Below are 12,114 nucleotides of genomic sequence, written 5' to 3'. Positions count from 1 at the left end.
GCCTCCCAAATGCTGGGATTACAAGCGTGCGCCACCTCGCCTGGCTCATTAATTTCTGTTGTATGTATGTATGTATGTATGTATTGGGTACTGGGATTGAACCTAAGTCACTTTACCACTGAACTATATCCCCAGTCCTTTTTATTTTATAAAAGGGTTTATACCTGGTGTGATAGTACATGCCTGTAATTCCAGTACTTGGGGATCTGAGACAGGAAGATAGTAGGTTCGAGGCCAGCCTCAGTAACTCAGTGAGATCTCAGCAACTTAGTAAGACCTTGATTCAAAATAAAAAATAAAATAGAACTGGAGGTATAGCTCAGAAGTAGGATACCCTGGGCTCAGTACCCAGTACCACAAAAAAGAAGTAGCCAAGATCACAGATATGAGCCACCACGCCAGCTGAATTTTTTTTTTTTTTTTGGTGGTATTAGGGATGAAACCCAGGGGCATTCTACCTCTGACTCTAGCCCTAGAGCTATTTTATTCTTTTATTTTGAAACAGGGTCTCACTAAGTTACAGAGAGCCTCACTAAGTAGCTGAGGCTGTCCTTGAACTGTGATCCTCCTATCTCAGCCTCCCAAGTGCTGGGATTACAAGCGTGCCCACCGCGCCTGGCAAGCTGAATCTTTTGAAAGAAAATGCAGGAGCTCATCTATATGCTCTTTCTGAAACAGAAACTTCTGTTCATTAATAGACAAGTTAAAACACAAGCACAGTCTAAGGAGAATATATACACAACATAAACCAGCAAGGGCGCAGCATCAGAATGTTTAAAGAGCTTAAGCTAATCTGTGTGAAAAAGATAGCACAGTAGGAAAAATGGGAAAAGACATAGACTGGGCTGGGAGCGTAGCTCAGTAGTGGAATTTCCCTTAGTTCAATCCTCAGTACCACCACCACCACCACCATCACCACCACCACCACCACCACCACCATCACCACCACTACCACCATCACCACCACCACCACCACCACCACCACCATCACCACCATCACCACCACCACCACCACCATCACCATCACCACCACCACCACCACCACCACCACCACCACCATCACCACCACTACCACCATCACCACCACCACCACCACCACCACCACCATCACCACCATCACCACCACCACCACCACCATCACCATCACCATCACCACCACCATCACCATCACCATCACCATCACCACCACCATCACCACCACCACCACCATCACCACCATCACCACCACCACCATCACCACCATCACCACCACCATCACCACCATCACCACCACTACCACCACCACCACCACCATCACCACCACCACCACCATCACCACCACCACCACCACCACCACCATCACCATCACCACCACCATCACCATCACCACCACCATCACCACCACCACCACCATCACCACCACCACCACCATCACCATCACCACCACCACCACCATCACCACCATCACCACCACCACCACCACCACCATCACCACCACCACCACCATCACCACCACCACCATCACCACCACCATCACCATCACCACCATCACCACCACCACCACCATCACCACCACCACCACCACCACCACCACCACCACCATCACCACCACCACCACCATCACCATCACCACCACCATCACCACCATCACCATCACCACCACCACATCACCACCACCATCACCATCACCACCATCACCACCACCACCACCATCACCACCACACCACCACCACCACCATCACCACCACCATCACCACCACCACCACCATCACCATCACCACCATCACCACCACCACCACCACCATCACCACCACCACCACCACCATCACCATCACCACCATCACCACCACCATCACCACTATCACCACCACCACCACCATCACCACCACCACCATCACCACCATCACCACCACCACCACCATCACCATCACCATCACCATCACCATCACCATCACCACCACCACCACCACCATCACCACCACCATCACCACCATCACCACCACCACCATCACCATCACCACCATCACCACCACTACCACCATCACCACCACCACCACCATCACCACCACCACCATCACCATCACCACCATCACCACCATCACCACCATCACCACCACCATCACCACCACCACCACCATCACCACCACCATCACCATCACCACCACCACCACCACCATCACCACCACCACCATCACCATCACCACCATCACCACCACTACCACCATCACCACCACCACCACCATCACCACCACCACCATCACCATCACCACCATCACCACCACTACCACCATCACCACCACCACCACCATCACCACCACCACCATCACCATCACCACCATCACCACCATCACCACCACCATCACCACCACTACCACCATCACCACCACCATCACCATCACCACCACCACCACCACCACCACCACCACCATCACCACCACCATCACCATCACCACCACCACCACCACCACCACCACCACCATCATAGGACACAAACAGGCAATGAGAGAAGTTGGGAGAAATTGATGCTAAACATGTTTAGAGCGCCCCACTCCAATAATAATTGAGGAAATGAAAATGTCCAGGCCACAATGAGACAAGGTTTTACACCTACTTGACTTTTGAAAAATGTGGTAGACTGTATGGTTCAGCAGAAACTAACACACTGCTCATGGGATTGTGAAGTTAACTGACCGCTTTGAAAACCAACCCAGCGTTATCGTGTGAAGCCAAACAACAGCCAGCCCCAAGCACAGCAATAGACAGATGCCCTGGAGAAGCTCCTGCTCGTGTGTACCCACAGGCTCCGTCAGGAGGCTCAGAGCGGCCCTTTCTGCTCAGCGACCAACACGATACAGCCCACACAGCCCACGCACCCACACACAGAGGATGGCTCAGGAATGACAGCTGATTCAACAGTGCGTGGGAGATGCCCTGGAGAGAAAGAACTCACTCCATGAGGTCACAGAGATACTTACGATCATGTTTTCTATTTTTATTTTTGTACTAGAGTTTCCTGTCTACATTAAGAGCTCTATGTATTCATGATAGGGATAAGAAAAGCATGCTATGGACAGATTTCAAAGATGGCCCTGAGTTAGTCAGCTTTGCGTCGCTGTAACAAAATACCCAAGGGAACCAACTTAAAAAGAAGAAAGGTTTATTTTGGCTCACAGTCTCAGAGGTTTTGGACCAGGGCCGCTTGGCTCTGTTGCTTTAGGCTTGTGGCCATGCGGCGCGTCATGGTGGGAGGAAGGAAACCTCACATCATGGTGCTCAAGAAACAAAAAAAAAGCCAGGAAGGGGATGGGTCTCCATGTTCCCTCCAAGGGCACAGCCTATGGTTTAACTCCCACTTGTCCCCGTCTCCTCAAGGCCCCACCACTTTCTAGGAGAGCCATGGGCGTTGGGGGGCATTCAAGATCACACTAGAGCAGCTCCCACCTGGGCCACCTGCGGTGTCCCTGTCCCTGGGTGGTGCCCCCCACCCCCGCTCATCAGTGGAAAAAGGCCACCGTGATGGAGCGTCACTTCTGTGACACAGTTAAAGACCTCCGTCTCGTGCTCTTCTCTCTCTCTCTCTCTCTCTCTCTCTCTCTCTCTCTCTCTCTCTCTCCTTGACGTGCTGGCTGTGATGAAGACGGCCACCACCGGTGAGCAGTGGAGAAGCCCGCCTGGCAAGGCTCTGAGGGACACCCCAGCCAGAGAGACACTGAAGTCCTGAGAGCCGCGGGGCAGCGAGTCCCAGCTACAAGCACGAGGGTGGGTTTGTGCGTAGAGCCTCCCCAGGGCTGTTTGGGTCTCACAGGACTTCAATACCGTTGGTACCTTGACTGTCCCTGGGAGATATCTGGAGGCGGGGACCCAGCTGCCGCACACAGATCCCTGGCCACGGACACCATGAGTCCAAGAATGATACTGTTAGGCCAGGCGTGGTGGCGCACACTTGTAATCCCAGCATTCAGGAGGCAGAGACTGGAGGATCGCAGTTCGTGAACAGCCTCAGCTGCTTAGCGAGGCCCTTCGCAACTCAGTGAGACCCTGTTTCAAAATAAAGAATAAAAAACAGGGCTGGGGGTGTAGCTCAGAGGTAGAGTGCCCCTGGCTTCAAAAAAATAAAATAAGCCAGCATGCCAATTTTGTCTTACCATGTGAGAATATAAAGATGCTGCCCCAGAGCCAAAAGTCACCAGAAGCGGAATCAGGACGCCCATCCCTGGTGGTCACCGTCTTCTCTCATCCTTGCTGGGAATTTGGCATTTGGGGTTTTTGACACTTCAGGCCTGGCGCCTCCTCCCGTCCTGGCAGTGTGGCCGGCTGACTTTCACCAGGGTGAAGCCTGCAGCTGGACTCCAGGCCACCTTTTTCTACCTAGTCACGCGCCCTTATTTTCACAGTGGTTTGACAGGGGAGGTGTTATTTCCATTTTACAGATGAGGATACTGAGGGCCAGAGAGGCCGATGATGCCCCTGGCCCCCAGCCAACACTGCAGGTCTGGACCAGCCGGCGACCTCCAGCTGCCCCACAGGCCACTCCTCTCTCCACCTGGGCTTCATCCTGCCTGTCCTGGGCTCTCTGCCAGGACCAGCCTTTCTCCAAGGGCTGCCTTAGGGGAGCTTGTTAGAAATGCGAGTGCCCAGCCAGGTGTGGCAAGGCACCCCTGACATCCCAGTACTTGGGAGGCTGAGGCAGGAGGATCACAGGTTGAAGGCCAGCCTCAGCAACTTAGGGGAGGCTCTCAGCAATACAGTGGGTTTCCAAATAAAAAATAAAATAAGCCTGGGGGTGTAGCTCGGAGGTAGAATGCCATGTGTTCAATCCCCCATTACACATACACACAACACACACAGAAAGAAATAAAAAATGCAGGTTCCGGGGCTCCCCCAGACTCACTGAACTGCACAGCCAGGGGCGGGCCCGCTGGCCTGGGCTTTCAGGGCCCCTCCAGGTGTCCTGATGTGTGCAGAGTGTGGGAACCACAGCTGAGGAAGGTGCTGTGTGCGGCTGCCTGCTGAGTGGTCCCACTCCCAGGGCGAGCCGAGGGCGTGGGGCCGGGGCAGAAGAGGCACAGGCTGCCGCGTGGTGGCGCACGCCTGTCATCCCAGCATCCGGGAGGCGGAGACCGGGGGATCGCAATTTGTGGACGCCTCAGCTACTCAGCGGGGCCCTTTGCTCAGAGGTACAATGCCCCTGGGTTCCATCCTCAGTACAGTAAAAAGAAGGAGGAGGAGGAGGGGGAGGAGGGGGGCAGAAGGGGAAGGAGGGGGAGGAGGAGGGGGAGGGGGAGGGGGAGGAGGGGGAGGAGGAGGCGGGAGAGGGGGAGGAGGGGGAGGAGAGGCACAGGCTGGGGACATAGAGCATCACGGCTGAGTTGTGCTTTGCGTTTGCTCTTTAATGTGGTCCGTGGCATCGTTTCAAAGTCCACAGACTTGCTGGGCCGGAGAAGAGGCCGCCCAGGTTTCTTCCGCAAGAGGAGATGAACCTGGAAGGCGGGGGTGGGGTGTGGGGGTGTGGGGAGCAGGAGCAGAGGCTTGGAGCCCTCAGGTCAGCAGTAGCTGGGATTTTGATACGTGAGTGGTAGGGAGCCAGAGACGGTTCTAGAGAATGAGGGTGGTACAATCAGAGTGAAGTCAGCGGGGGAGGCTCAGAATGGCCTCCTCTTGGGAGAAACCTAGAATTGGGAGAGGGAGCGGGAGGTGGGAGACTGTCTTGTAAGTCCCTTGGGTAATTCAGGGCTGGCTGGACAGTCCCGGGAGGGAAGGGAGGAGGGGATGTTGGGGTCCTGATTAGAGACCTGTAAAGGCAGAGGCCCGAGGGACTGGCAGACGCAGATGTGAACCTTGATCCTGCTACTCAAAACGTGAGCCCGCCCGCATGACCAGCCGCGGATTCCCGCCAGGGACACGGCGTGGTGTTATGAGCAACGCGCCCTTTTACAGACAGAGAAACTGAGGCTGGGGAGAGATTGCACAGGTGTGCCTGACCCTTGCACCCTGGGGGCGGAGCCCTGTCCCCACCTAACACCTGAGCACACTGGGCCCCGCCCCTGTCGCCTGGTCCATCCCTGGAGCTCAGATCTCCAAGAGGGCCCTTCAGGATGCACCCAGTCGGAGTGGGCCAGAGGGGGTCGGGGTGGGGGAAGGTGGCGGGGCTGGCCTGGTCCTCAGGGACTGCCAGGTGAAAGAGAGGAGACGCAGAGCCGAGTCTGGCAGAGCTGGGGTGGGGGAGTCGCCCGGGGCCCAGGTGACAGGTGCAGCCCCGAGGGCTGAGAGGTCACTGAGGGCGGGACCCAGTCGCCAGGTGGGGAGGAGCCCCGCACAGGCCCTGGGTTTCCACCTGAGAGAGAAAGGGAGCCTGGAAGCACAGGTAAGGGTGGGCTCTCCAGGGCCTGCTTCTCCAGATTCTTCCTTTTCCTCTTCCCTCCTCCCTCCCTGTGGAATTCAGAAGGGCTGCTTGGCCAACGGAGGCAGGGGTGCGTCCTCCTGAAGGACAGTGGACAGGGCGGCCTCCTTCCCGCCCCTGTGTCCCCGAGGCGAGAGGCCCTGCTCTGGTACCAGGAGTGGAACCCAGGGCCATTCTACTTCCGAGCTACCCTCCCCAGCTCTATTTTTTATTCTTTTTATTTTGAAACAGGGTCTCACTAAGTTGCAGAGGGCCTCACTAAGTAGCTGGGCTGGCCACGAACCCGGATCCTCCTGTCTCAGCCTCCCAGGTACTGGGATTACAAGCGTGCGTCACCACGCCCGGCTTCTAGAATATTTTTTAATATGGTCCTCCCCCACACTCCTTTCCTTCCTCTTTCTTTCGTTGCAAAAAGATTTCAAGATAACCAGGTGCTTAGAATGCCGCAGGCGCCGTGTGAGGTGCCAAGGATGAGCAAGGTTCTTCCCTGCACTCAACTTTCTTTCATTCACTCAACAAACACTTAAAGAGTACCTACTATGCACCAGGCATGTTCCTCCTTAAAAAGGCACCCTCATAACCGGGCGTGGTGGCGCACGCTTGTAATCCCAGCATTTGGGAGGCTGAGATGGGAGGATCGTGGTTCGTGGACAGCCTCAGCTACTTAGTGAGGCCCTTTGCAACTCAGTGAGACCCTGTTTGAAAATAAAGAATAAAAACAGGGCTGGGGGTGCAACTCAGAAGTAGAATGTCCCTGGGTTCCATCCCTAGTACTGTACACACACACACACACACATACACCAAAAAAATAAAAAAACAACACAAGGCACCCTCGTTCACTAAATTACTCAGCAGCACACACCTCCTGCCACGTGCTAGACCTCGTGCTGGATAGGTGCGAAGGTGTGAGGACCAGTTTGAGGATCTGGGTCCTGCCATGCACTGCCCATCCTCCGGACAAGGACACCAATCTGTATTTGTTAACCTCAAATAGCATGGGCCCTCGCCTGTCCCTGTACACCCTGTCCCCAAGCCAACAGGGCCAGGGAGCAGGCAGGCCGGCTCATCACCTGGGCCTGGGCGAGCTGACTCACTGGGTCAGTGTAGACAGGGTGTTCTGACTCCCACTGTCACACCCGGCACGGAGGCCGGCTACCCTGGGTCGCCAGGTGTCACCGGCTGGTCCAAGCATTTTGTTTTGTTTTGTTTTGTTTTTGTGGTACTGGGGATGGAACCCAGAGGTATTCTACCTCCGAGCTGCACCCTCAGCCTTATTTTTTTTTTTTTAATTTTTGAAACAGGATCTCACTTCTGAGTTGCAAAGGGCAGTACTAAGTAGCTGAGGCTGTCCGAGAATCTCAATCCTCCTGTCTCAGCCTCCCAAATGCTGGGATTACAAGCGTGCGCCACCATGCCTGGCTCCAAGCATTTTTTTTTTTTTTTTTTTTTGCGGGCCTGGGGCTGGAACCCAGGGGCATTTGACTTCCGAGCTACACCCCCTGCCCTATTTTTTATTCTTTTATTTTTGAAACCGGGGCTTACTGAGTTGCAGAGGGCCTCACTAAGTAGCTGAGGGTGTCCTAGAATCGCGATCCTCCCATCTCAGCCTCCCGAATGCTGGGATTACAAGCGTGCGCCACCACGCCCGGCTTTCCAAGCATTTTTTGGTCAGACGCTGGCCGGCCCAGGCTCAGCTGCCCACAGGAAGCCTCTCCCGGGCCAGCCCGGAGCCTCAGGCACAAGAGGAAGGAGAGCTGTGGCCACCAGAGGCTGCTCCAAAGGGGCCAAGCACTTGGCCCAGCCACCCGCCCTCCCTGGGGCTCGGTTTCCACTTCTGCACAAGGGAATCCTGTCTCCATGCTCCCAACATAAAGGGCTCATGTGCCGCAGCCGCTCACTGTTGGAGGCTGATTAGAGTAGCACGCAAAGCCGGGAGTGATGGCGCACACCTGCAATTCCAGCACTTGGGAGGCTGAGTCGGGAGGACCGCGGGTTCAGAGCCAGCCCCAGCAATATAGCAAGACTCTCTGCCACCTTGTGAGGCCTTGTTTAAGAAGAAAATAATTAAAAAGAACTTGGGGTGTAGCTTGGAGGCACCATGCCACTGGGTTCAATCCCCAGTACAACAATAACAAGAGTATGCACGATGGCCAGCCTGTGCCAGGCAGAGCCCACCGAGGGGCCTGGCAGGACCGAGCCTCCCGTCCCGGGCCCCCTTCTCTTCTCGCCTGCCTGGCCAAACCTAAACTGAGCAAAGGCTTTGATTCCTTGCCAAAGCCGGGAGGCTCGTTCTCCTGGCTCCGGGCACAGCAGCTTTCCGGGTCCTCAGGATGCTGGGACCTCCCCCGCCTCCCTCTGTGGTCAGAGGGAGGGAACAGGACAGGGACGCAGCATGTGCTCGATGCAGCAGGAAAATGAATTAGGGGCTTGCAGAACAAGGGGTCCCCTCCCTGCCTGGCTTCCTCCAGGGGGACGGGGAGCAGGGGGCATAAACGTGGGTCTCCACCTGCCCGGGCTTTACAGCCACTGGCCCCAGGTCTCACGGTCACCCTCTGCCAGGTGGGGAGACTGAGGCCCAGCGAGGGGAGGCTGGGCGGAGGAGCGGCACGCGGGGTTCGACTCTAGGTCCCAGCTCTCTCGGCAGCTTCCCAGACGCCTCCGCTCCTCAAGGAGCGCTTTTTATCAACATCGTGGGGAGGGGGCTTCACTGTGTGCTGTCAAAGATGATCCCCAGCTGGGCCTTCTTGTAGCCGCCCTGTGCAGCCAGTCCTGACAGCGACGACGCCCCCTCCCCAGCCAGCCTCGGCATCGCTACACCTCTCCCCTGGAGACCGGCGTAGGGTGGTGCTCAGATTCTGTGACATGGATTGTCAGAGGCTGGAGCAGGGCCGGGGGATGTAGCTTAGGGGTATGGCGCCTGCCTGGCATGGGTGTGATACTGGGCTCCATCCTCAACACCACACACACACGCACGCACGCACACACGCACACACGCACACGCCCCCACACACACACACAGGTTGGAGCAGTCCTTATGTGAAAGGGGCCTCTGCACATTGGATGACCGAGTCTTTGCCACAACCCAGCAGGTGGGTGTTAATGTCGCCATTCTACAGGTGGGTAAACTGAGACTTAGAGACACACACAGGCTTGTCCATGCTGTCACTCTGAGTATTCTGCTATTGAGGAGACCTCGGGGAAGAGGACAGCCGCTCATCGATGGCAGCTTCAGAGTGTCCCACCTGGCCACACCATCGCCACCTGTCCAGGCCTCCCAGGGCCTCTGGAAGCTGACGGAGTCCTGCCCACCAGGGCCTAGTCCTGCGTGGCCCCACAGCCCTTGAAGGTGGAGGTCCTGTGTGCTGGCGTTAGGATCTACCTTTAAGTGACCCTAGATAGGTTCCTTTACTTCCTCTTTTTGTTATTTATGTATTTATTTATTTTTTGGGGTGTGTGTGTGTGTGTGTGTGTGTGTGTGTGTGTTACTGGGTATTGAACCCAGTGGCAGTTTAACTCTAAGCTAAACTCCCAGCCATTATTATTATTATTTTTTAAATTTTGAAATAGGGTCTTAGTAAGACCTTACCGAGGGTCTTACTAAGTTGCTGAGGCTAGCCGCGAGCCTACGATCCTCCCGTCTCAGCCTCCCAAGTGCTGAGATTACAGACACGCGCCACCTGGCTTAGGCGGAGGCCCGTTGTGTCAGGGAGGCAGGGGTTTAGAGTCGGCCTCTAGGTGACCTTGGGTAGGTGCCTTCATTTCTAGAAGCTTGGGTATACTCATCACTAAAAAGGGCACAATGATTATGTTTACCTTGCAGTTTTCTGAAAACATCAGAAATCAGAGGAGAGGGGCCAGAAGCGCTGTCGGCGCATGGCGCACGGTGAGGCTGTCCTGACTCTGACAGGTGTTAATACTCAGTGGGATTCCCTTAGGATACAGTGAATGGCTTTCCTGCTGTGGGAAAATTACTTCCCAAACTGGGAACAAAAGTCAAAGTAGTGTCCACAGCAGCTCTGAAATAGCAGGTGGCCAGAGGCTGCAATCTGTTCCTGCCCCCGGGACCTTGTCTTTGCAGCCCTGGGGTGGGGGCAGCTCCTAGGGGAGGAGTCCAGGTTTTAGGAAGAGGGCTGTGGCCAAGGGACAGAGCCGGCTCAGTGTCTGACAGCCAGAGCAGGAAAGAGCCCCGCGGAGTGGACGGGGCTGGGGGGAGCCCGCGCCGCTCTCGTGGCTCAGCCCAGCCGGCTCCCGTCCCAGAAAAGTGCTTGTGACCTGACCGTCCACTCCTCAGGCCTGGAGGGCTAGCCTGGGCATGCCGCAGGGGCCCTGGGCTAGCTCCGGCTTCTTTCATTTTCCCCACACCCACCAGCAAGCAGCTCCCTCTTAGGGGAGCCTGAGGTGGCCTCAGGCTTATCTTTTACTCCCTGACTTACTTTCTTTCCTCCCCTCGCTGCTCACTTCAGGAAACTTCCCAACTCTCCCGTGGGCGCCATCCCTGGACTATGATGCCCAGCCCTGTCGGGGAAGCCAGGGCCGGCTGCTCTTACTGACATCAATAACAATGGCGCCGGGCACGCCTACTGAGGATGTAACCCAGAGCCGGGCACACAGCAGGTGCTCAGCTGGTATTTGTTGACTGAATGAATGAAGGATAAGCCCCTAGGACTATGCCAAGCACTCAGCGCTGTGCCAAGCACTTAACACACATCCTCTCATTTTTCAGACTTCGTCTCTGTAACCCCTCCATGAGGTGGGTATCATTTTCCCTTTCACAGAAGAGGAAACTGAGGCTCTTTAGCCCCGGGCTGCCCCTGCCAACGCGGGGCAGTTCACGCACCCCGAGAGAGGCTTGGCTGAGGGGCGCAGGTGCACAGACTTTGTGGGGAACCAGGTCTGAGCCCAGAAGCCTGTTCCAGCCTGGCCTCCAGGATGCACTGTGTGGCCTCAGGCGGGTCACAGGCCCTCTCTGACCACTTGGTTTGCCCCATAATCACCTATTTGTGGAGAGGTCGTGGGAACCTGCGTTGGAACGTGGCAAAGAACCGGCCGCTTGCGTCTGGCATCTGCCAGCGGCTCCAGCTTTTCTCCCCCGCCGCCCTCCTGGCAGCATCTACAGAGCCCGGAACCCGAGCCAACCACCTGCTGCGTCTCAGCAGAGCCAGCGCCCACATCCCCAACAGCGCAGATGCCCGACGCGGGGCCTCTCACCCGCGGACGTCCAGCTGAGTCGCCGTGCCCAGCACGCACAAGGCATGGGTGGGTCGCTCTGGGTCCACGTGGATCACCGTCCCCTGTGCCATCCTCCAGCCGTGGAGGAGCCGCTGGGCTGGTTGCTTTATACCGCCCAGCCGGGCATGAGTCAGCACCTGCCTCCTGAGGCCCAGAGGCCCGGCCCCACCCCAGCAGGCCCCTGCGCGGTGGTCAGCCCTCCTCTGCCCCGGCGGCTGCCCCTTGGGCCCCCACAGGGGCGTCCACGCTGGGGTCAGTGGTGGTGGCTCTGTCGGCTTCCTGGGAAGGGCTGACGCACCAGAAAGCAGGGTGGGGATGGGGAGTGTCCCCTTGGCCCCGCCCCTGCCTGGGGGCTACGACTTCAGGTTCCCCAAGCTTGCCTGACTGTGCCAATCGGGGTGTCAGAGAGGTGACAAAAAACACGGAGTTTATTATTATCATTATCACTATTATTTGTGATACTGGGGATGGAACCCAGGGGCATTCTACCTCCAAGCTACACCCCC

The 12,114-nt window shown here is 56.4% G+C and overlaps 1 protein-coding gene across 1 annotated transcript in view; it reads right to left on the bottom strand.

Moving 5' to 3' along the window:
• PADI4 (peptidyl arginine deiminase 4) overlaps window positions 1-11,679 on the bottom strand; it is a gene marked incomplete at both ends in the record, with an annotated part of 32,393 nt that extends 20,714 nt beyond the window's left edge. The window contains one exon of the mRNA XM_080693256.1: window positions 11,588-11,679. Within this exon, the coding sequence (XP_080549382.1) occupies window positions 11,588-11,679 (92 nt within the window). The remainder of the gene's footprint in view (window positions 1-11,587) is intronic.
• Window positions 11,680-12,114: the final 435 nt, after the last annotated feature.

Source organism: Muscardinus avellanarius, assembly GCF_963383645.1.
Source record: "Muscardinus avellanarius genome assembly, chromosome: 3".
Lineage (NCBI taxonomy): Eukaryota > Metazoa > Chordata > Mammalia > Rodentia > Gliridae > Muscardinus > Muscardinus avellanarius.
Note: the sequence above shows the minus strand (reverse complement) of the source record. Positions and strands in the feature narration are given on the sequence as shown.